Source organism: Poecilia mexicana, unplaced genomic scaffold, assembly GCF_051168715.1.
Source record: "Poecilia mexicana isolate PSO_F unplaced genomic scaffold, ASM5116871v1 scaffold_13, whole genome shotgun sequence".
Taxonomy (NCBI): Eukaryota; Metazoa; Chordata; class Actinopteri; order Cyprinodontiformes; family Poeciliidae; genus Poecilia; species Poecilia mexicana.
In genome coordinates this window covers 12259824-12284924 of record NW_028263382.1, presented here as the reverse complement: position 1 = coordinate 12284924, position 25101 = coordinate 12259824, and the positions used below count along the sequence as shown (strand labels likewise).

The window sequence follows — 25101 nt, the reverse complement described above, 5'->3', positions numbered from 1 at the left end:
GTTGTTTTCTGACAGATTGGCTGAATTTAGGAGCTTCAAACTAAATATTAATTGCTATCTTTTACAACTGAGTTGTAAATAAGTAAATATTGTTTTTCATTTTAGGAAAAGCCATTAACAAAGTCACTACAGCGGGGAGAGGATCCTCACTTTGACCAAGTAAGTGCAGAGAAATGCTTTTAACTGCAAGAAGTGCTTCTCTTATCAACATATTACTGAATTTGGTTATTTTTCACATGTTCACTACAACCTCCAAGCACTTGTGTTTAATGCATTTCTGTGTGCTCTGTGGCAGATGTATTTTTCACACGTCAAATATAAATGTGACTTTACGGCAGTGAACTGGTTGAAAGCTCTGCTCACATCCCAAAAGGTCTTTCAGGTTCACTCGGTGTTTACCTTGTGACTTGGCCCCAGCTCAGCACAAGGTGTGTCCTGCAGGTTTGTGGTTATGCAGAGAAGGCCTTTTTCACAGCCACAGAGGTGTGTTTGTGCTGCTGCGCGAGGCCATTCAGTCGCTCTACAGAGCCCGGATTCTTCTGGAGCCTGGTGCTGAATGAAGGGCTCGCTGTGTTGCCCCAGTCCAACCAGACTCTCCTCCCTTCCTGTGTGCCCAGCCTGTTCCTTCCTTTGCTGGGACCTCCCCCAACATTAAGGGAGGCTGCCCCGTGGGCACGGTCCCGTAGAGAACCAGCTTTGCCCAATAATCTTATTTCACTCCTTTCATTTAGTCTTAAATGTGCCCTAATTTAGTTTTGCTCCATTTAACTTTTAAGTGCTTGAATCCTAAAGAGATGCAAATAAATCTGTGATGTGTGTTGGAGCTTTAGCTGAAATTGCTGCACAAATAAACAAAGGAAGCACTGATTGCTATCTCCTGCTTTGGTATGTTAACTGCTAAACAGTAATGTGCATTTGCACCATCTATGTCTGGTTCCTCTAGTTGATAAGCGCCATGAGCTCACTGGCTGAGTATAGTCTTCCCTCCATCCTGCGCACTTTGTTTGACTGGTACAAAAGACAGAACGGACTCGAGGAAGAGCTGCACGAATACCGACCAAGAGCCAACACAAAGTCCAAAAAGTGAGAACTTGAAGACAGATTAGCTTAACCATAAATGATTCCATTTGTAAAGAAACACCAGTTTTTCTTTTTCTATGATCATAACATTTTTTTTCCCAACAGTGATGAACAACAAAGAGATTATCTGCTTGAAAGGAGAGATTTGGCCATTGACTTCATCTTCTCTCTTGTTCTTATAGAAGTTTTAAAACAGGTGACTTTTGTTCCAACCTTTGTCTCACAACAGCTGCTTTTGCCATTTTTTTTATTATTATTATTTTGAAGTCTAAAACTTTCACCTTCATTCTGTTGTTTCAAATAGATGCCGCTCTACCCTGCCCTTGACGGTTTGGTCAATGAAGTCATTAACTTAGCCTTTAAGCACTTTAAATACAAAGAGGGGTAAGATTTAATCACTTCTAGTGCGACTTGATTTTATTTATTTATTTTTTCAGGTCCACAATGTTCAGACATGTCAAATATTTTAAACTATTTTATATTTTGTCACAAGCTTTCATGTTTTTTCATTGGGATTTGACATTTTTGCAGTAATAATAAATGTGAATACTATTCCTAAGCAGTGAAAGTTTAGTTTTCAGCTAAAACAAATCTACATTCGGACTTCCAATAAAATTTTAAAACCAAGTCTGGCATTATTTTTCAATTAAGCCAAATACAGACCAAATTTAGCCCAGATTTATATGAATCATGTAGACATGCCACACTTTCTGGATTTTTTTTTGGTCATTCTACAACTTAGTCATGTTCTACTTTTTGTTGACCAATGGCATAAAATAAAATACGAAAAATGTTGTGGTTATAACTTGAAAAATTACAAGAAAGTTCAGTGGGTATAAATACTTTTACAAAGTGGTCTTTCTAAATCATTAGTCTTCTTAATGTTGCAATTTTTCCCCAACAGATACCATGGTCCAAACACTGGCAACATGCACACTGTAGCAGACCTCTATGCTGAAGTCATAGGAGTGTTGGCTCAGTCAAAGTAAGCATGATTTTATATATTTAAGTTTCTGCTTGTTGTGTGAGGACTTTCTGAAAAAGATGTGTTTTATGAGTTTGAAAGAGACTTTAAGACAAGTCTTTAATGCCAAACTAGTACTGGAAAATATTGTGCTTATTTGAACTTTTAGGATCATTACAGCAGGGAGGAAATCCTTAAAGCAGACATACGAGCTGCAGGTCTGCTTTCAAACTATGCTTTGCTTAATTTGACTAAATATCTTGAGACATGCTATTCATATTTTTACTCAATTTTAGATTGAGATTTTAGAGATAATTCCATCTCTGGTATGTTTCAAGAATAGAATAAGTGTTAGATGAGAAATTTGTCCTGGGCCTCAAATGTATTAACTATATGTTGATGGAAGAAGCATGTTTTCATCAGTGTGCTTCTTGAACCTTGGCACTTTTCATTTTTGTCACAACTGTCAGCTTTACTTTCTTAATAGCAATTGAGGCTTCTTCATGTACGTGCTCATAAAACATTACACATTTTCAGGTTTCCTGCTGTAAAGAAGAAGTTCATGACTGAACTGAAGGAGCTGAGGCAGAAAGAGCAAAGTCCGTATGTCGTTCAGAGCACCATCAGCCTCATCATGGGGGTCAAGTTCTTCCGAGTGAAGATGTATCCAGTCGAAGACTTTGAAGCTTCTTTTCAGTTCATGCAGGTGCAACAGAATTTACAGTGTGAAAACTTAAGTGAAACTTGGCTCTCTTTACTTCTTGCTTGTTGAGTGTTGATCTTACATTTTCTAGTCTTTTATTGTCTTTAAGGTAATGAATAGCAAAGACTTTTTTACAAAATTCGCAATTCTGCAAACTGTTGCTCTCTTGTTTGCAGGAGTGCGCCCAGTATTTTCTAGAAGTCAAGGATAAGGACATTAAACATGCTCTGGCTGGTGTTTTCGTTGAGATCCTGGTGCCTGTTGCTGCGGTAAATTTCTTCATCCTATAAATGATGCAATTATTACTCAATAATGTAGCCAAGAATTGAAATATTGAAAAGTACCAAAAAAAATAATATTTTCTTACTGCAAGAGCACATTCGAAAAATATTTTTAGTATATTTATTCTGTGCAAAATAAACTTAAAATATTTTCAAATGTGAAATTGATAAAATGACAGGATAAGTTATAAAATAAACAGACATCTGCTGCTATTTTAAAATATTATTATTACTATTATTGAAATAGTAAAAAAAAAACACAACCAAATATCTGACAAAAACAGTGACAGCATGCAGAATATTAAAATATTGCTCCTCATTTTTCAGAGGCCTCCCATCTTTGCGTTACATACTTGTTATAAGACTGATATCCATCTAGATTTTTAGAAACTAATTGTAATAATAAATAATTAAACCATATTGATACTTTCCCTTATTATCTTAAAAAGAAAAGTATTGCTCCTCCGTTTTCAACAGTGTTTTTGTCCTCCTCATAATATATATCCACTGTGCTGTTGGTCAGAAAACTATAAATTGGTTCTCTTGAATGTTTCAACAATGTAATGATCAAAAACAAGAGGTCAAACCAAGACAGAAGTGATTCATTAGACATAAAATCTTCCTTCTTCCATGGCTTGCATGTACTACAAACCAAATCCCTGGTGCTAAATAGTGTGCTATTGTCTCTTATTTCTTAACGAGGGTTTGTTAAACAAATAAAAAAAAATATGCTGAATGTCAGATTATACCACTACAGGAACGATTAATTTCCACCTTTTATTGAGTTTGATCATGTCGACATGAGCAATGATTCTCTAGATTATATTTTCTGGTCCATTTTAGGCAGAAATCTCAACGTTTAACCTTAATCTTGATCTCGCTCTAGGCCGTGAAGAACGAAGTGAATGTACCCTGCCTGAGGAACTTTGTGGACAGCCTGTACGACACAACTCTGGATCTGTCGTCAAGAAAGAAGCACTCACTGGTTAGTTATGGGGCAGAAACAGACAGTGATTGTTGGTTTTGTTTTTGTTTTTTATGTTTCTGGTTTTACCGTGGCAGCCTCTGTTGTATGGTGACAGTTGTGTAAACTTATTTCAGAGTTGCAGTTTGTGTCCAAACTACAAATAATTTATAAGAGCAGTCAGATTGTCAAAAGAAGCTTGAAAGCAGGGCTCTATGTGCTTTTAAGTGTAAAGCTCCAACCCCATGAAAGGGCTATAAATAAAACTCACAACTTCACACAGAAAGGCAACAAAAGCATCCCCAATAAAAGTGGAAATCTGCATTCTCTGGAGAGGCAGCGTTTGCAACAGACACATGTTATGAAGTATCCACCATCAATAAATAGCATAACAGAAGAAAACCTCATTGTGTCTTTGTGAGAAATCAGATTTTACAATGCAGTTTGGAGAGAGTTTCCTTGATTTGCTTCTGCAATGTTCATTATGCCTGGATATTTCTAAGTAGTTTTACGTTTTATTCACATTATGACCAAAACTCTTGTCTAAACTTTTGCTTTCATTTTCCCAGGCCTTTTATCCACTGGTGACCTGTCTGCTGTGTGTGAGTCAGAAGCAGTTCTTCCTTAACAGATGGCACGTCTTCCTCAACAACTGCCTTTCAAATCTCAAGGTAACGTCTAAACCAGATTGTAGTTCTTTACTAGAAGTGGTTTTTGTAAAAATTTTTATGTAATTGGATACTTTAAATGGCAGTATGACTGCAGGAAGTATTTTTGACTATATGTAAATGTGAAGTACTATTAGTTTTTGTTCAGGTTTTACAGCAACTTTCTTTTTTTTATCTTACAGAGTAGAGATCCTAAAATGGCTCGTGTTGCTCTGGAGTCCCTGTATCGCCTGTTGTGGGTTTACATGATCAGAATAAAGTGTGAAAGCAACACAGCAACCCAAGGGTAAACCTATTTACCCTGCTTTATTGCTAGTAGTTTACAGTAATTTCATGCCTCAGCACTAAATTAGCATCCCCAGATGATGCCGTATTTTTATTTGTATTTATTGTGTCTTTAAAAAAGTATTCATAACTCAAGAAAGCAACATATTGCAAAGAACTTCTATTTAAAAAGAGAACCATGCATTCTCTTCTTTCCATTTTGTTTCTGAAATAGTTCAAGGTACTGAAATACGTTTACAGGACATAAAATGTAAGGTTAAAGGAGGTTTTTTCGTGTTTAAGAGGTGTGAAACATATCTTGAAAGTAAATTTTTATAACCCCATTATTCTAAAACAATGTTTGTGTGTGTTCACAGTCGTCTGAGCACCATCATAACGACGCTTTTCCCTAAAGGGTCTCGCAGTGTGGTGCCGAGAGACATGCCCCTCAATATATTTGTCAAAATCATTCAGTTTATTGCGCAGGTAAATGCAATGTGCTGTGATTCTCTTAGTAGATGTTATTGACACTCAGGTTAAGATCTGTGAAATAAGCATGTTTCTCCTATTTTCCTTGCAGGAAAGATTGGATTTCGCCATGAAGGAAATCATTTTTGACCTTCTCTGCGTTGGAAAACCTGCGAAAGCCTTCAGTCTTAATCCTGAGGTACGTCATCTACTTTGTCACTGAGACAGTTTTCAATAAAAAAAAATACAACAATACTGATGCAAAATGTAGCCTATTAAAATATTAGTTACAGTTGTACTTTCTTTCTTCTATTTTAAATTTAGAAAGTGGATTTATAGCATAAAATACGTGTAGAAATGATTGCATTTATTTCCTTTAATTTTTTTTCACTAGAACTCTCCAGGACGGATAGTGTTGTGTTAAAAAATTAACATCTTCTGTTTTGTTCAGAGAATGAACATTGGTCTGAGAGCGTTCTTGGTCATCGCCGACAAACTGCAGCAGAAGGACGGAGAGCCTCCGATGCCGAATACCGGTTGCTCTTTGCCCTCTGGGAACACGCTCCGAGTGAAGAAGACATACCTGAGCAAAACGCTGACCGATGAGGAGGCCAAAGTCATCGGTGAGAGAGACAAACCACGATCAGGAATATTAAAAATGCTTATATATTCGTACCAACAAGAAATGTGCATAGTTTATGTAACATTATGTTTGAACAGTGTCAATATATTTGGTCTTTAATTTCTTGTTTTATTTTATCCCATAGAAGAAAAACATCATACATCTGACATAAAATATCTTTTAGCCATTTTTTTTTCAAAATATGTATCAATTTTATTTTATTTTTTTTTTTAATTCTTAGAGTAGTGGCTTCTTATCTGATTAATTCCTTCTAACTTGCCCTCTTCTTGTTCAGGGATGTCCCAATATTATGTTCATGTGCGGAAAGCGATTGACAGCATCCTAAGACACCTTGATAAGGAGGTGGGACGCTGCATGATGATGACAAATGCTCAGATGTTGAATAAAGAGCCAGAGGACATGATCACGTAAGAAAAACTATTTGTCCACAATCACTTACTTTGCTTTTTTTTTTTTTTAGTATCACACTAATTGATCAGTTTGACAACAAAGCAAGATTAAAGTCAGGTGGTTTTTTTTAAATGTGATTTTTCAGGGGTGAAAGAAAGCCAAAGATAGACTTGTTTAGGACTTGTGTTGCTGCCATTCCTCGCATCCTTCCTGATGGGATGTCCAAACCTGAACTCATCGACCTCCTCTCACGGTGAGTCACACATCTCAGAGGAACAGTCTGTGTAGAGAAAATGTATATTTGGCTCATCTTGGCTTTAATGAGAGCATTATCTAAGGTTAAATGCACAATTAATATCTGTATGCCCATAGGTGTTTTTTAAAGATGCATGGAGGGAAAAGTCAAAAATGTATATCCCAATGTAATGTAGTCATGTAGCAGCAGAACATTTTAGTTCTTACACAGCAATTAGTGTCAAGACTTGTAAATCCCAGTATTTTCCCCATTGAATTTCTGCATGTCAGACATAAAACTTAAACTTTCTACATAAGAACCTCTGGATTTTGTCTGGTTTGCCAGGTTGACGATCCACATGGATGATGAGCTTCGCCTCATAGCCCAGAACTCCCTGCAAAGTCTGCTGGTGGATTTCTCTGACTGGCGTGACGACGTTTTGTTTGGATTCACCAACTTCCTGTTGCGTGAGGTTCAAGACACCCACCAAGGGTTGTTAGATACGTCCCTCAGATTACTGCTGCAGCTGCTCACACAGTGGAGAATAACCCTGGCGTCTTCTGGAAAGAGCCATGACCTCGCTAAGCTGCATGCTGTCGAGGTGAACTGGAGTTTCTACACATATTATGCATTTAGCAAATGGGTTGTCTGCCTGAGGCTGATGCTCCAGGACACACCTAGTGCAGATAATTTAATTGCGATTTATTTATTTTTTGTTATTAGATACAGAAATTTAACAATTGTTTCAATTTTCCCAGCTGCTGAATTCTTGCTCGGGCCATAAGATGCCTGCAGACAGAGGTCCTCACTCCACTGTGCTGCACGCTGTGGAGGGACTGGCACTCGTACTGCTCTGCTCTTGCCAGCTGAGCACCCGCAGACTCGCCATCGCTGTACTCAAAGAGATACGGAGTCTTTACTTGACAATAGGCCAGACCGAGGTAAATCAAAGATACACCAAAACTATGTAAAAAGAAGTAAAGTGTAAAATGTAGTTGAGTTGAATGTTTGATTTTGAGAGTTTGCTTTTTTTTAATGTTTTGTAAACTGCAGGATGATGAAAAACCAATGATAGAGATCATGGATCAGCTCAGCCCTGTTATTGTGGAGAGTTTTATCAACGTAGCTGTCTCTGATGCAGTAAGTTCCTTCTGTTGCCTATCGGATCTGCTTAGATTCTATTTACCGTCTTAATTTCAGGCAAGTTGTTGGCAAGCCAGTAAGCTAGGTTGAAAACAAGATAATAGCTAGTAGGAGAGTTCAGTCACATGTAAAGGTTGCAGGTTTCTCAGCGAACAAATTACTCCTAAAACACACTTAAGTTGATTTTAGTCAAATGTAAGTTTTTGAATAGTGTTGCTATTTTATCAGTTAATTTTGAGTGCACTTTTTTGGTACATTGAAAAGCCAGAGGAACTTCTGTCACTCGCTAACTTACGCCACAATCAGTACACAATTACAGCTGAAAATTTGCTTGGATGATTTTGAATACATTTTAAACTAATTTTAACCTATATTGTCTTATGCCTCAAATCCTGACTTTGCTTTCTTTATTTAAACCTTCCTGTTTCCTGCCAAAAGTCTTTCTCTCTCTCTCAGAGTCTGAATTAATTGCTGGCTTGTTGTAGAAAATTTCTTTTTATAGAAATTCTTATATCTCTGTGGTTCTTTGCATGCACTATTAAAACATCTAATTTATTGTACAAAAAGGGGAGTCATGGTGTGAGTCTTTACTCTGAAATGATTTCAACATGGAAGAACCTGATCAGCATTTGTCATGGACAAAAAAAACCCAAAAAAACCCCAATAAATTTTAAATCATTTGTCTGTTGGATGTACAAACCAAACACCTGAAGTCAAGTAGCTGTTGCTTAATTCAGTCGCCTCCACTTCATCACCAATGCATTCTTGTTTCAAATCTATTTTGCTCACCACCCCTGACCTCTGCCCCTGCTGTGTCACTGGCTTGTCGCAGGCCGCGCTGCCAGCTGGCCACCACGTGGATCTTCAGTGGCTCGTGGAGTGGAATGCGGCACTTGTCAACAGTCAGTATGACATCATGAGCCCCTCGCACGTGTGGCTCTCCGCCCAGTCTGTGAAGGACCCCTGGGTGCTGTGTGTGTTCTGCCTCCTTCGGCAGGACAACCTTCCAAAGTTCTGCCCCACGGCTCTCAGCTATGCCTGGCCCTACGCCTTCACTCGACTGCAGATGCTCATGCCCCTGGTCGACCCGAAGTAAGTGTCCTCAGAGTCGACTGTAAATTCACAAAGTACATGTTCTTAAATATATCCCTAACAGTGTCATGGTCTTACCAGCAGTCCAGTGAATGCAAAGAAGACTGGTACATCTAGTAGTGGGGAGAGCTACGTAACATTATGGAGAAACTACCTGATCCTTTGCTTTGGGGTGGCCAAGCCCAGTATCATGAGCCCAGGCCATCTGAGAGCGTCGACACCTGAGATCACAACTTCCACACCTGACAGCACTGTCAGTCATGATAACAAGGTAGTTGTCTCTTCGTCATTGTGCCTCAATAATTCCCTCAGTGCCCAGAGTGCAAAGGATCAGGTTTTCACACTGAGCCTGTTGACATTCACACTCAGTGCATTGAATTACACAGCGGTTATTTCACATAAGTGAAACAGGAAACCGGTGTATTCTTAACTGTATTTTTGTCTCAATGCAGCACCGACTAATTAGTGCTGCTCAAGCAGCACGAGAGATTTCATTTGTGCGACCGAACAATGTCAGTTTTGTTGTTTCAGGTTATTGGAAGCCCATCTGTGGCTTGGCTTCTAAAGCAGCTGGTCCCACTGATGAGAACAGAGAGCATCGAGTTGACAGAGTCATTAGTTCTTGGATTTGGACGGACTAATTTGTTGGTATTCAGGTAAATCTATGTTTGACATTTTATTTTCTGAACAATTGCCGCCATAAATGTTACATTTTGGGGCACTAAATGACTTTTTTGTCCCATCCTTCATTTTATCATGAGCTTTAGTGCCTCGTGATAATTGAATGACATTGATTTTTTTGTTGTGGTGGTGCAGGGTTGGGTTATGACTAAACTGATTAAATGGAATGTAGGTCCACATTTTAATTAAAATCTTCACTGACCTAAATTTTTGTATGGATTTAATGTGGAGACAAATCACAGGATTATACCTGACTGAGGCCTTTAAATTTCTATTCACATTGTTTCCTAGAGCTAATGTTCTGTTGCTCAAATCCCTCTCAGAGAAAGAAGTAAAAATAGATTGATAATGATTGCACTTTCTGCACACAGGGAGCTTGTGGAGGAGTTACATCCCCTCATGAAAGAGGCATTAGAAAGAAGACCTGAGGTTTGTTGCTTATGATGCTCAACACGTGTTCATATTCCTCACCAGACAGCGTTTTTGTTTCAGAGAATCCTCACTGTTTAAGTTATGTGTACATGATCGTTGGCAGAACAAGAAGCGCCGTGAGCGGCGGGACCTGCTGCGATTACAGTTGCTTCGCATCTTTGAGCTTTTGGCTGATGCTGGTGTCATCAGTGACAGGTTAGTGCGGCTGCAGCTGAAACTTGTTTTCGAAATAGAGCTACATTTACAAGAACTAAAGAGCAGTAAAATCAAATGATTTGAAATGTGGTCTCACTGAGCACACATCTGTTCTTTCTGTCATCCTGCAGTACAAATGGCGCTCTGGAACGTGACACCCTCGCCCTTGGTGCTTTGTTCCTGGAATATGTTGATTTAACCCGGATGCTTCTTGAAGCTGAAAATGACAAAGAGGCTGAGATCCTCAAGGACATCCGAGCACACTTTAGTGCGATGGTGGCCAACTTCATCCAATGTGTACCAGGTACCCCTGAACTTTCTTGTACAAAAGGGCCAAAAGTATATTTAGCACTGTGCTTGACTTGGAGTGTCTGCTGGGAGTAGGTCCAAAAATAGTTCAGCTTAAAGACAGAAGATACAAAAGCAGGTGATGACTCATGGGTTGCCTAGTACTTAAGTCTCCAAAGACCTGCTAATGGCTTGTTGAAGCATGTTGATATTTTGCTTTTATGCAAAGTCCTTCTGCAGCAGTTTATTATGATGCACGGATAGGTTTCCTGACACTGCACTTTCTTAATGCCCTTACCTACAACAACTTTTTTTTTTCCTCCCTAGTGCACCAAAGGAGATTCCTGTTTCCACAGCAGAGCCTTCGGCATCACCTCTTTATCCTGTTCAGCCAATGGGCAGGTCCCTTCAGCATCATGTTCACCCCGCTGGACCGATACAGTGACAGGAATCATCAAATAACAAGATATCAGTATTGTGCTCTAAAGGTAAAATGTGACTGAAATATCATCCTGTTTTGCCTGGTGTTGAGCTCAATAACTATTTAACATTCAATAAAGAAAAATAATTTTAAAAGTAATTATTATGATAATTTGAGATCAGAAAAGTCAGGACAATTAAAGCAGCTTGTCTTGATTGTGTTCATTTCTCCAGGCCATGTCTGCTGTGCTGTGCTGTGGTCCTGTCTTCGATAATGTTGGCCTTTCTCAAGATGGATACCTCTATAAGTGGCTGGATAATATACTGGCCTGCCAGGATCAGCGGGTCTGTAGCCAATGCTTTACCACCGTGGAGCATTTAAACAAAGAGCAGACTGACCTGATGGCTTGCTTTCTAAAAGGCCAGCTCTGCTTATTGCCAACTTCTTACAGGAATCTTGGCAAGAAGCAAATGATTATTTTGCTTGTCTGATGTTGTTTCTATGAAGCTTACACAATGAACAAAACCTTTTGCATGTTTATTTTCTCCACACATTTCTTCATAAATAGTGTTACGTAGGTTGAGCAAAAGGTCAGCAAGAGATCTTGCTAACAGTAAATAATCATTTTGTGTTGCAAAACTGATATAATCGCTCACAAAATGCTTAAATAATTCATAGTCTAAACAAAGAAAAGCAGATAATTCTGTAAATCAGTCTTCTGTCTGCCTTGTGCTCAGGTCCATCAGCTTGGCTGTGAAGTTGTCATCTTGCTTTTGGAGCTAAATGCCGATCAGGTCAACCTGTTCAACTGGGCGGTGGATCGGTGCTACACTGGTTCCCACCAGCTCGCCTCTGGTTGCTTTAAAGCCATTGCTACCGTCTTTTCCAGCAGGTATAAATAATCTTAAGCTCTCGACTGTTTAGATCGACTTTTTCGATTCTACGGAATCAAAATAATTGAAAACAAAAAATATTTTCTTTACAATGAACTTTTTTTGTCTCTTCCCTTTTTCTTTACCAGTAAAAACTACCCATGTGACATTGTTACACTGCTGAATCTTGTGCTGTTTAAAGCATCTAGCACCAACAGAGAACTCTATGAGATTTCAATGCAGCTAATGCAGGTAAGAAAAAACTAAAATTACTTGTTAAATTTCCACTTTTCACAGAAAAAATGTATGACTATTCATTTTGTGACAATAGTCAATATTTTGAATCATTTTGAGGTTGTTTCTACAACTGTATTATTTTTGTGGAACAAGTCAAACTACAAATAATTGCTAGTAATCTAAAATATTTGCCTAAAAATAAAGTAAAGTATGCATGACACCCTTCTTGATTTTTTTATTTCAAACAGATACTTGAAGACAAGTTATTTATGTACTCTAAGAAGACGGCAGAGCTGAAGCCAAGCAACATTCTGTATGGCACCCATGGTCCATTGCCTCCTCTTTACAGTGTCTCACTCCCACAACTCTCTACTCAGCTAGCCAGGATGTACCCAGAACTCACGCTCCCCTTGTTTTCAGGTAAGTGGTGTTGATGACGATGACGGACATGATATATAAATGCCTTTTAAGACACTCAAGCTAACTCTATGATCACAAAATAAAACAATGAAACAAAAAATAAATAAATCAAGAGGGCCATCAGAAGATAGACCTGAGAGTGCTGAACGGTGTGTTGGTGACTTTGTACCAGTTAGGAGAACCCCTGTTTTATTTAACAGTTTTTAAGTAAACAACATTTAACCTCATTCAAACAGACATATTAACAAGCAGGCAGGATTGAGGTTAGATGAAATATAGTTTGGTTTCATTATTTCAATGAAAACACATTAAATTATTACAACTTATTGCCAAGAAGATTGATGAAAAAAAAATGGGCCTAGTATACGCCTTTGAGGAACACCAGTAGTGATTGGAAATGATTTATGTTGCCAAAGTAATAAAATTTAAGCTAGTTGTAATAACAGTGGAAGATAATCTTCACTATAAGACGTTATAGGAGATAGTGTCCTCTGCAGTAGTAAAGTCAAAAACATGAGAATGATTAACGACTCTGCTATGAGGATATTGATGGAGATCTGACATGCGGCTGCATCTCTGCTAGAATGGCAATTGAAGCCAGACTGAAACTGTTCGGAGAAATGCTGGACATGTCTCTGAATACTTGGTGCTGGACAAGTTTGTGTGAATCGGAGAGAATTGTGAGGGGGGAAAAAAGTCTTCTTTACTGTTTAAATGGACAACTTCACAGATGAACATTATGGTGAAATCAAGAATATTTCATCTTCATTTGTCCAAGTGCAAATACTGCAGTTTCTAATGATGTTATGCTGATGTTTTTGTTGGCGTCCTTTTCTTGCAGAGGTCAGCCAGAGGTTCCCCACCACTCATTCCAATGGCAGGCAGATCATGCTAACCTACCTCCTTCCCTGGCTTGGTAACATTGAACTAGTGGACAGCGGCTTGCTGCTCCCAGTCTTTGCACCGTCAAACCCCAGCTGCGAGTCTTCCTGTCAGCTGACCAGCACAGATTCATCACACTCATTAAAAGGCACAGGCTGGGGATCGTTACAAGCCACGTCTATGGTTCTCAATAACCTCATGTTCATGACAGCCAAGGTAAAATGTTGTTGAGATGTATAATATCATATATAACTGAAATGATTACAGCTTTGTGGGTTTTTTTTTAATCTCTGTTCTTAGTATGGAGATGATTTACCTGGACCAGAGATGGAAAATGCCTGGAATGCTTTAGTCAGCAACGAGAAATGGAGCAACAATCTGAGAACCACTCTGCAGTTCATTATCAGCCTGTGTGGTGTCTGCAGTGACACCTCCCTTCTCCCATATGTAAGACATTCAGGCCGTCGAGAAAATGTCAGAAAAATGTCTTCCTTTAACTTCACAGTTTCTCTGAGGAATCGTTCCTTCTTTATTTATCCAGATCAAAAAGGTGGTCATCTATCTTTGCCGAAACAACACAATGCAAACCATGGAGGAGTTGTTGTTTGAGCTGCAGCAAACAGATCCCGTCAACCCTGTGGTGCAACACTGTGACAGCCCTCCTTTCTATCGTTTCACTGCCACAAGCAAAGCTTCTGCGGTGGCTTCAGGTCATTTTCTGTATTCTCCCAGTTTGTTTTAAACTCCTCTACATGTTAAGTTTTAATGTGAATCGGTGCTTTACAAACAGACTAAGCTGAACTTTTTATTTTTAGAATTTTAGAATGTTTTTCCAGAGCAATTTTTAAAGGTTTATATGACATGTATGAAATCTATAAGGATTACATATAATGTAAAAAAAAAATATATATATATATATATGTATTCTATCAATATCACTTCATTGAATTTACACTAACTGAAATTGGTTGAACTTTCTGATGGGAAAATTCCAGGACAAGTTTAATTGCTTTAGTGGAGCTACTTTGTGGCCAGTTCATTGAAAACTGCTTGCTTTGGACAGATTCCCAGTGTTAAATGCGTGGTAGCTGTAATTCCTTTAGCATGTTATAAAACATGTCCACTTATGGTTCTTTCTTCAGGAACCACATCAAGCAGCAACACTGTCGTAGCTTGCCAAGATAACTTTCCCGACACAGATGACATCAAGACCATGAAGGAGAACGAGGAGAGGTAAAGTGTCCACTGACGACTTAAATCGTGTAATCAGAGATAACTACGACATTGGAGGACTTTTGTTGATATCTTCATAGAAATATATGTTTTTTTTTCTGGTCTCAGGCTTGGTCATATAATGAGAGCACACAGCCGACTGGAGTCACGTTACAGCAACAGTTCAGGAGGATCTTACGATGAAGAGAAAAGTATGTGTTACACTGTGTTAAAAACTTGAATGAATTATGTCTTTGTTATTTTTTTGGTTTGGTGAGAAACACACAATCTGGCACAAAGAGCAAGAACAAAGACAGCATGGAGCCACTGAGGATGGATGAGCAATGTGTAGAAGGCCTGGGGCTTCTGTGACTCCCTGCAATGAAATTCAACTAGCCAAGCCCAGGTTCTCTGGTTTCTGACCCAAAACAACCTAGTGTGATTAAACTTGGTCTAATATAATTAACAAAAAGAAATGATAAGAGAAATACAGTGGATCCTTACAAGACATTGTGACATTGATATGATTAAGATGTATTGTTACCCACACAAACGTTTGTTGAATTATATTAAACATGAATGAATGCTAAATCAATGTCCTCTGACCACTTAGATGAACCTCTGCCGCCCTATGTGGATTGGCTGACGTTTGTTATTGAAACAAACAAACCCCACCCGCTCCCCATGCCACTTAACGGAGGATGCTGGGCTCCCCTGGTGGACTTTTTACCAGAAACCATCACTCCCAGAGGACCACTGCACAGGTTACAAGACTATAATCTATTTAATGTTTAGATAGTTTGCTGAGGTTTCTTTTGAAGCTGTAGAACTGTACAATTGGTCACAGATGTGAAATAGGTTATGTAACACGTTTCCTTATATTTTGCGATTACTTTAGGTGTAATATTGCAGTGATCTTCATGACAGAGCTGGTGGTGGACCACGGTGTGAGAGAGGACTGGACGTTGCACCTTCCTTTAATCCTACATGCTCTGTTTTTGGGTAAAGACTCTATACTGTATTACTTTTACGTGTCTATCTGGGATCATTTGTTTTTTCTTGTAGAAACACTAGAGTGTCATGCAAAGATATCGACATTCTTCACCTTTTTCCTATTTTGTCGCATCACAATGACAAACATAACATATTTCATTTCACTGTACATGTTTTTTTTTAATTAACTACATAAGAAAATCTGAAAAGTGTGCCATGGTTTTGTATTCAATAGTTTCATCTCCAAGTTTGTTTGGGTTTGTCTGAAACCTTATTTCTCTCAGTTTTTGCAAAATAGCTCAAGCTCAGTCAGATTGGATTGAGGGGGTCATTAGTCATTCAAAGGAGATGTGCGCTGTTAGTTTTCTTTCACTCCCAGCATCTTGTGTGAAGGCAAAAAAGTTATCTCGTTGTCCACAATATCTTCATTCATATGTTTGCTGTGTCACTTCATGGCTTATACCAAACTGCCAGCATATCCTTTTATATTTTATCCATTTACCTGTGGATTCTGCAGCTTGTCTAAAGTTATCATAGGCCTCTTGGCTTCTCTGATAAAGACTTCCCTTGCCTGCACAGTCGGTTTGGATGGGTTACAATGTCTTATAAGGTTTCAAGTCATGACTTGATCTTTCAGAGGATTGACTGAGCAGTGCTCTGTAAATAGTTTATTAATTTAAACCTTGTTTTGATCTTCTCCATAACCGCATCCCCAAACTGCCTGGGGCGTACGTTATATTTGTTCACTAATGTATGACACCAAGCATTTGAGGCCTGCATAACTTTGTGTTGGTCTGCCACATAAAGTCTTATTAAAAGACTTTGTTGTTTATGTCTGAAATGTGGTGATATGTGCGAAAGGTCACCTGTTTTGAATCCTTCTGTAGGGCAGCTCATCTGATCTTTGTGTTTGCTCTACAGGCATGGATCACTATCGCCCCGAGGTTTTTGAGCACAGCAAACGTCTGCTCCTTCACCTGTTCATCGCCTTGTTCTGTAACAACAACTTTCAGACCGTTGCATCAGTTTTACTGCAGACGCGGGAAGTCAATGTCCTCAAGACCCTCACTTGCACATCCAGCCTTCAGATGGACTATTCCCCTGCAGGTAGTCATGTTTGTCAGCTTTCAGAGCTGTTCGCACTCTCCTGAAAGGCTGAATTAGCACACCTCTTGATAAAGCAGGCTTGCGTTTGTCATGTGGCTTTTCTGTCTGGCTATTATAAACTTGAAAGTCAGAAGGGGATGGCTTGCATTCCTCGAAGACAATAGATAAGTTTCTTATCTTGGGGAGAAACTATTTGGACACAGTGCCAAAAGCAATACTGAGCGCCGACATCAAAGGTCTTGATTAAAGCATTCCATTCTGCTATTTTTATCCTCCAGTCAAAATTGGGGCCATCTGCTCAAACCTCAATTGGTTCAACTGCTAATAATTTTTTCTTGAAAATTGTCTAGACGTTGCGTAGTGACAGGTTGTATATTGTAAAGGAGCTTTGTTTAATTTATTCTCCAGATTTTTTGCAAAATAACGCGTTTGTTTTAAATAGTGCAGTTAGGTGATCTGAGGTAGACGCTGCTCAAATGGGGCAAACTATTAAATACTTGATCCTTTGCTATGTGTTTAGGTGGCTGTGACTTCCTGCGGGAGTGCCAGGCATCTCCGGTGCCAGACTCTGGGCTGAGCTCTTCCTCCACATCGTCCAGTTTGAGTCTGGGGGGCAGCAGCAGCAACCTGCCGGAGATCACACAGGAGATGGAGGAGTTTGTGAGCTCCTGCAAAATGAATGAGAAGAGCAATAAGCTCATTGAGTTTCTGATAACAAGGTAACCATATTGATGTATTATTGTTTTGTCGTAATTTAGTCACTAAATGCGTATTGCAGCAAAAGTGTGGTAAAATAATGCCTAGAATGACTTTGACGTCCTGCAGGATGTTCCTGGATGTAGGTCTCCACCTAGTGGTAGTTCTTTTGTATTGCAATTTGTTTTGCATTTGTAAATGAATGTAACATTTCAGGTCTGAAAATTATAAGGTACAGAGGAAATAACAATTAAACATTCACAAGAAACAGCGCTTTAAAAAAAACACTTTATGCTTAAATGTTAAAGTCTTATAACTTTGTGTTGACTTCAGGTAAAAAAAAAATTGTACATGCACAATGTTTTACTACCCACTTGCCTTGACACAATCTTATTGTGAAGAATAAATTTAATGTTTTTTGAAGGGTAACAACATCGAAAACAGTTGATCCTTGAAATCTGTAGAACTGTATCCTGGCAAATATTCAAGACTGTGCTTTACATGTCCAATTTATGTGATTTACAAATCCCTTATCTGAAGAAATCAGACCACTTTTTGATTTTATAAAAACATTGAGTCCATTACAAAACATTGAGTCCATTACAAAGACAAAGCCATTTAAAGTTGAATTCTTTTTATTTTTAATTTTACCTAGGAAAGAATTTGAATTCTTTTGGCTGGTGTGGCAACAATTTTGTATGATAACGTTTTAGAAGAATAACCTTACAGCAGAACTTCCTTTAAAAAGAGGTTATAAATGTGTGACGTTTATTGTAACAAAAAAAAATCTTGTTTTTTTAAGACCATATGGACCATTGTGGTGTCATGAAGACATTTCCCCAAAGAACCAAGTCTCTAAAAGCACAGCACAACTGACAAACTTTCTGCGGCATGTGGTATCTGTTTTTAAGGAGTCCAAGTCAGGTAACGGGAGTGTTCATATTGAGTTTTAATCATTTCCCATGCAGTTACAGGAGTTGATTTACTCTTCATGCTCTCTCTTCTGATCAGATTACTTCTTGGAGCAGCAGCTCAGCGAAGTGGCGCTGCAGACGGCTCTGTGCAGCTCGTCTCGTCACTACGCCGGTCGCTCCTTTCAGGTGTTTAGAGCTCTTCGTCAGCCCATTTCTGCCCACGCCGTGTCTGACCTGCTGTCGAGGCTCGTGGAAGTCATCGGTGAGCACGGCGAAGAAGTCCAAGTAAGTATGTGAATCAACAGTATGTGGTAAGATGTTAAACTTAAACTTTAAAATACACTAAAAAAAGACTCTGGAAAAGGTCTCCAGAACTGATTCGTGTATGCTCCTCTCAGGGCTATGTCATGGAGGTATTACTAACTCTGGAATCTGTGGTGGATAACTTGGCGGAGTGTCTGAAAAACAATGATCTCATGGCTTTCTTTACGAGGTTTGTGCTTCCTCTGTGCAGATTTGTTTCCAACTGGTGTTCTGTTAAGTGTCCACTCAGTTTATTGCACTGCTTGTTGAATTACAGAGCATCCTCCCCAGATTTCCTTACCAGTTTTAAACAGCTGTCAAACAGAAAGAGCACAGGGCAGCTCGGCCTGAGGAGAGAAGAACGGAGCAGGCATCAGAGGAGCTCCTCTGTCCCCAAAAAATTCGGAGAAGCTGACAGGTGTTCGGATCCTCCTCGCAGTGCCACACTGGACCGCATCCAAGCCTGCGAACAACAGGTTCTGTTAGCCAGGATGCGGAGTCCGTCTTCATCGAAAGACAACACCACCGACCTGATGAGCATAAACCACCCCAGCAACCTGTTGGCCACCGTCTTCTGGGTGGCAGTGTCACTGATGGAGTCGGACTTTGAGTTTGAGTATCAGATGTCGCTAAGGCTGCTGAATAAGCTGCTGACCAACATGTCCCTGGACAAGCAGGAGAACCGGGAGAAGCTGGAGAAGCTCCAGAGCCAGCTGAAGTGGAGCAGTTTCACTGGACTCCAGCAGCTACTGTTAAAGGGCTTCACGTCCACATCCACTACTGACCTCACGCAACAACTCTTCTGTCAACTCACGCCTGTGTCCAGAGTGCCTGTAGTGGATACGTCACAAGCCATAGGTGAAGAAAGAACTCAGTAGATAATTTTAAGATTTCTGAAAGTACTTGCAAGTCATATTTATGTTTTGTTTTTTTTAGCAAGTCTGAAATGATGTTTTTTTTTTTTTTTTGCTCTATTTGTCAGGTTTTCCTTTGAACGTTCTCTGCTTGCTTCCACATCTCGTGCAGAACTTTGATGCACCATCACCTTTTTGTCAAGATGTTGCTGAGAAGATAGCTCAGGTTTGGGCTTGTTGATATTTTTCCTCACATTTACAGAAGAAGTTTACATTCATTCATCATCAGCATGGATGTTATTTTTATTTTCAGCATTTAATTGTGCATTTTTACCTTCTTCTTTTTTTTAGCAACAAATGATTATACAACAAACAACTTCAGTGACTTGTAAAGCCAATAATGTACCATCTTGAATGTCCTGTCGATCTTCTATAAACCACAGGATCAAACTATGCATATGGACTCAAATATAAAAATACACCTTCACTAATATTTAGTTTAATTTCTTAAGCATGTTGCACATTAGACAGATGCTTTTCGGCTCCTTACTTATCAAGAATTATTGAAGCTTATTTGAATCAGACTGCGTTTGAACTCAGTCTTAAAATTTTAAATTAAGTTAACATTTGGGCCACTCCAAAACTTTAATGACAGCCTGCTTTATCCGTTCCAAAACTACTTAGATGTGTGTTTGGGACGATCGCCTTTTAGGAACTCCCAGTTTCAATGATCTGAGCTTCACTAATTAAAAGTGAAGCTGAAAATTTAAGTTGTACTCCTCTGTCATTATGTCATCAATTCAATACAGTACACATCAAAACTGGGTCTGAAGGAAACATAACAGGCTAAAATAAAATGGAGCCTTGGGAATGGCTATGATCTCCATCCTATTGGAAATGTGTTAACAATGCTTAAAAACTGAGTAAATGCCAGAAATGAACTTTTTAAAGTGAGCATTACCGTCTGCAATGAGAAGAGTCATCACATATACATTTGTTTTTCTGTTTATTTTTGATGGCTACAAGAAGAAAGGGGTTTGCCTGCAACGTTCTAAGAGACATTCATTTCAGATTGTATGTTCGGATATATATTTGAGCTTGTATGCTTATTTTTGCCTGTGTGAAATCCACATTGAAATAATATCTGTGCACCTATAATCATGTCTGTTTGTTGTATTATCACTGTCCCTATTGAATGAATAGCTCAAATTCATGATTAAAAGTCGAAAATACATAAACCATGCATGTATTACAAACTTCTGACCAGCGTTATACACTAATTTTACAGTATATTTCCATATCCTGTGCTGTTTTCTGCAGGTCTGCCTCGAGGAGAAGAATGCCAAGCTGTCCAACCTCGCTCACGTCATGACTTTGTATAAAACACACACCTACACACGAGACTGCTTCTCGTGGGTCAACGTGGTGTGTCGGTATCTCCATGAAACCTTCTCAGACATCACCCTGAACCTGGTCACCTACATGGCAGAGGTGTGTGCAGCTGACTTTTTCTTCCCCGTCAGCTACTGTCATGTAGTTTCACCGCAACACGAGCTGAATTTTGTTCAACTGTTGTTGCAGCTGTTGGAGAAGGGTCTCCCCTCTATGCAGCAGACACTTTTACAAATCATCTACAGCCTCCTGAGTCACATGGACCTGAGTGGGATTCAAGCTAAACCCTTCAACATAGAGGTCCTCAAGACAATTGAAACGTTTGTGCAGGTAAACAGCAGAAACGCAAAGCCTCTTTACATTTTTATGGCATGTGTGTGTGTGAAAAAAGAAAAAAAAAAAACATGCATAATTTTCCTTCCATTTCACAATTAAGATCTACTGTGTTCTGGTCCATCTCATATAATTCCAACAAAACACAAAATGTGAACATGCTTGAGGAGAGAAAAATACTTTTGCAAGGAGCTGTACATAGTGGAAAGATTGAGAGGATCTGTATTCCATGTTCCTTCTGTAAGTGCTCATAAAAATAGGAGGAAAAAAGCTGCCTGTGTGTCAGCGCAGTAAATTTGTAGACACACCCAGACTATAAACAGACTGTCTCTGGCCAGGCCTCTGTTTATTCTCATACTGCATTTTATTCCCTCCAGCACCTCTGGTATAAAAATAGAACCACATAAAAAACACAAAATAAGACCTTTGATGATATTTTTAAGTATGCTTTGCATAGGGATCATTGCATGCATGTGTGTGTTTTCTGTAGACGCCCCATTGGAGGGAAGCGCTGAACATCTTGAAGCTGGTAGTTTCCCGATCAGCCAGTTTGGTACAGCCTTCACTCCCACAAAGTGACTTCTCCTATGAAGACATCAGTCGCATGTGGGACCGCTCTTCCAAAGCCTTACCTGGGAAAACTCTGGATTTTCACTTTGATATCTCTGAGGTGAAGCACACTTTCTTTTCTTTCCTTTTTTATCGTATTTTAAAGCTCTCTCTGATCCCTTAAAAGGTTTACATGCTTCTGTTTTTAGCCTTGTAGCCTCCAAAACCTGTTTTCCTGAGTTTTCTTTTTGTTTAGGTTGGTCGCTTTTGGAAAAGAAAATATTTCTTCCCCTTCTTATTGGTTATACTTAATATTGTCAAATTCCCTTGCGAGTCATGAAAATTGTAAATACAGTTAGCCAAGTGTTGTTAGAGATGTGTGTGTGGGAACAGAACAGAGGTCTATTTATGTTAGTTTATGAATGGCAGGAAATGATGTCACATCTTTGCTGCTGCTTTTTTTTCCCTCTCTGTTTTGTGATACACTGAGTTGTACTGACGCTCCACACTCTAGGCATATTAGTCCTGTAATCGAGAATTCTCAGAATACCTGTGTTTTTACACAAAGAAAATTAATTAAAAACAACCAAATATTGTCATTTACATTACTTTATCTGGAATCCCTTAGAGACAAGGTAAAGTGGGTGTTTCCATGGAGCCCAAGTCATGGACTTTTAAAGTCTAGGAGGTCTTTTTCTCCTTTATGCTTTTCCAGACTGAATATCAATTGTTTCTGCACCTTTTTGTTTGCTTTTAGACACCAGTGATCGGTCGGCGTTACGACGATCTGAAGCGTTCCCCGGGTCACGATGTGAGGAGCATGGCCACAGCAGTGACCCGCAGCACTTCCTCCACCTCCTCCGGGTCCAACGCCAACAACGTCCTGGTTCCGGTCAGCTGGAAGAGGCCTCAGTCTTCGCAGGTAAGAAAGTCAGCCTATTTCACAGGAAGATTGCTCTAAACATGTGGTGACGCGTTTTAGATCAATTCATGGACCTATTTAGTACATATCTACAGTGTGGAAAAAATCATCTAAATTTGAATGTTAATAGCATTCTTCTTCTGCAGAAAAGAACACGAGAAAAGCTGGTGCATGTGTTGTCACTTTGTGGACAAGAAGTGGGGCTCACTAAAAATCCTTCGGTAATTTTCAGTGATAAAGTTTTCATCACTTTTGAATAGACTTTTTTCTAATGCATGTAAAAATGACAAAGCCATTTCTTCGTAGGTTATCTTCTCTAGTTGTGGAGAACTGGACCTGATAGAGCACCAGCCCAGCCTGGTGTCCTCTGATGAGGGAACCCGCGAGCTCGAGAACATGGACGACACCACCTCCGAACAGCAGTTCAGAGTCTTCAAAGACTTTGACTTCCTGGATGTTGAGCTTGAAGACGGAGAGGTGAGTCGCAGTCATCTTGGCTGTGTTTAAAAACTTTTAGAACAGGCATAAAGGTGCCAATGACAACCCCACTCCCTGACGTATGTAATGAGGATTCTGTTTTTGTCTTATTTATGCTATCTAGGAGCTGCAGGTAAGTTTCCTCTTGTTGCAGTTTTGCTTGTTGTGCCATTAATAATAATAATAATAATAATAATAATAATAATAATAATAATAATAATAATAATAAAGGTTTTCTAGTGTGGCTAGTGTAGCTGCCACACTGGTGGCAGAAATACTGAATATTTATGCATGTTTTTCAATTTACAGAACTCTCATTATGCCCACTTGAGCAAGTACTAGACACACTGTCTCTGAAGCTTATGAAAGAAATAACTTTCCTTCGTCTTTGTTCTAAAAACATTTCTATGTATGAATGTTATTCAGGAAAAATACAGAAAAAAAAGTTTGATTGTGAAACAAGCCTGTTGCCTGTAAAATGTGTGAATGTATACACTAATGGGTGGAATAATTTTGTTATTAAAAGATACAAATCACCTGAGGTTATCATCCAAGGTGGTTGAAATCTCCCATTTGACCACTTTATTTGGAAAATTGTATGGATTTTGCAAGATGTGTAAAGTCATGTTGTCTTAAAAATCACTCTGTTAGTGTTTTCACAGCATTATCTCCTCTAGGGTTTAGCTGCAGCTTCAGTACACTTCATTCAAATTTTTGCTAGGCTCGTAACACAGTGTGAGCCCCAGCTAGTGGTTTTGCACAATGCTTGCACGTATGTCATTGGGTTAATTCATGTTAAAACAAACCAAGAGCTTCAACCTGCATCTTGGTATTTTTCAATGCAAGATGCTTTACTGTTGCAGGGCGAGACTGTGGACAACTTTAACTGGGGAGTGCGTCGCCACTCTATGGACAGCTTGGACCAAAGTGACCTGCAGCCTCTGGAGGAGAGTCAGCTGTCTAGCAGCATGCCCAGCCTCAGTAAGATTGCCCGCGAAGACTCGGATGAATCATCTGAGGAAGATTCGCTTGCGGCCAGCCAGATACTCTCCCACTCTCAGATCGTAAGTTTATGTGATAATGTAACACTAATTCCAAATCTTAATGAAGCAAAGACTTTTAAACCATTTCTTTTAATGATTTTGTTTTTGTTGTTTTAGATCTATAAAAAACAGAAATCTCACATAAAAAAAAAAAAAAAAAACTTTGAAGTCTCTGTTCAATTCAGGCTGTTAGAATTTCTCTCTGTAGACTGTAACAGACATTATTTGTAATTGACATACTTTGAAAACTGTTTATAATTCTTTTTATGGTACTGGTTATTTATATTATTGTATGTCTAGTAGCAGCTTCAAAATTATTAAAATTTAAAGATATGCTGGCTGTGCAATATAAAATTATCTTCATGTGATGCCAGACAAAATTCTTTAGTAAATGGAGTTTTATTAAGCTGTGTAAAGTAAAAGAGTGCTGGCAGTTATGTTTATGTAGGGTTCCATTCAAACATCGGCAAAGCAATCAAGAGGGTGGAATATTATCTTTTTTTATTTCACTTCACTGTCCCTGTCTCATTTCAGACCGTCAGCCTTTCTCCGACACCAGAGATCAGCAGCACGGACACCTCCTCTGCCGCTTTCGACACAACCTCGGCAAATTCAACCCCTCTGGGCACCAATAATCCCAGTTTCGAGGTCCAACTCTCAGAGGACTCGAAGCAGCGGGTGAATAGGGGCTTCAGAGTATCTGAGATCCTCGGAAACACTAACTCCTACCGCAGCTCCATTCTGGAATTCTTTACTAATTTTGCTAAATAGTTGCTCTACTGTGGAATTGTTTTGTGTAATGTCTTCAGCTTGAAATATGCTTTGGGTTTGGTCTCTGTTACATAATTTTGCATGTGTGCGGAGGGGTTTTTCTGTCTTTTCCTGTCTTCAAAGAAGAGCATGAGCTGATTTAAATCAATCAAAGACTTGCATGCATAACAATATTGAACTAAAATCTACAACAATATGCTATTCTCTGGGCA

General features: G+C 39.1%; 1 protein-coding gene across 2 annotated transcripts in view; it reads left to right on the top strand.

Moving 5' to 3' along the window:
* The window catches only part of frya (furry homolog a (Drosophila)), a 45797-nt gene that overhangs the window by 15622 nt on the left and 5074 nt on the right, over positions 1-25101 (top strand). For both annotated transcript variants that reach the window (XM_088011684.1, XM_014992503.2), the window contains exons 3-53: positions 106-159; positions 944-1083; positions 1186-1276; positions 1385-1464; positions 1985-2065; positions 2582-2750; positions 2924-3016; positions 3915-4013; positions 4562-4663; positions 4843-4946; positions 5302-5410; positions 5505-5591; positions 5844-6015; positions 6310-6442; positions 6571-6678; positions 7006-7261; positions 7419-7601; positions 7714-7800; positions 8636-8895; positions 8977-9166; positions 9427-9551; positions 9948-10005; positions 10112-10203; positions 10335-10507; positions 10819-10979; positions 11146-11256; positions 11650-11804; positions 11934-12036; positions 12270-12441; positions 13283-13539; positions 13624-13770; positions 13865-14033; positions 14466-14556; positions 14665-14747; positions 15149-15299; positions 15434-15537; positions 16450-16635; positions 17156-17354; positions 18134-18255; positions 18343-18530; positions 18644-18738; positions 18826-19406; positions 19531-19628; positions 20723-20893; positions 20984-21124; positions 21618-21797; positions 22434-22598; positions 22745-22819; positions 22905-23075; positions 23939-24139; positions 24653-24796. In XM_088011684.1, the coding sequence (XP_087867810.1) occupies positions 106-159; positions 944-1083; positions 1186-1276; positions 1385-1464; positions 1985-2065; positions 2582-2750; positions 2924-3016; positions 3915-4013; positions 4562-4663; positions 4843-4946; positions 5302-5410; positions 5505-5591; positions 5844-6015; positions 6310-6442; positions 6571-6678; positions 7006-7261; positions 7419-7601; positions 7714-7800; positions 8636-8895; positions 8977-9166; positions 9427-9551; positions 9948-10005; positions 10112-10203; positions 10335-10507; positions 10819-10979; positions 11146-11256; positions 11650-11804; positions 11934-12036; positions 12270-12441; positions 13283-13539; positions 13624-13770; positions 13865-14033; positions 14466-14556; positions 14665-14747; positions 15149-15299; positions 15434-15537; positions 16450-16635; positions 17156-17354; positions 18134-18255; positions 18343-18530; positions 18644-18738; positions 18826-19406; positions 19531-19628; positions 20723-20893; positions 20984-21124; positions 21618-21797; positions 22434-22598; positions 22745-22819; positions 22905-23075; positions 23939-24139; positions 24653-24796 (7467 nt within the window). The remainder of the gene's footprint in view (positions 1-105; positions 160-943; positions 1084-1185; positions 1277-1384; positions 1465-1984; positions 2066-2581; positions 2751-2923; positions 3017-3914; positions 4014-4561; positions 4664-4842; positions 4947-5301; positions 5411-5504; positions 5592-5843; positions 6016-6309; positions 6443-6570; positions 6679-7005; positions 7262-7418; positions 7602-7713; positions 7801-8635; positions 8896-8976; positions 9167-9426; positions 9552-9947; positions 10006-10111; positions 10204-10334; positions 10508-10818; positions 10980-11145; positions 11257-11649; positions 11805-11933; positions 12037-12269; positions 12442-13282; positions 13540-13623; positions 13771-13864; positions 14034-14465; positions 14557-14664; positions 14748-15148; positions 15300-15433; positions 15538-16449; positions 16636-17155; positions 17355-18133; positions 18256-18342; positions 18531-18643; positions 18739-18825; positions 19407-19530; positions 19629-20722; positions 20894-20983; positions 21125-21617; positions 21798-22433; positions 22599-22744; positions 22820-22904; positions 23076-23938; positions 24140-24652; positions 24797-25101) is intronic.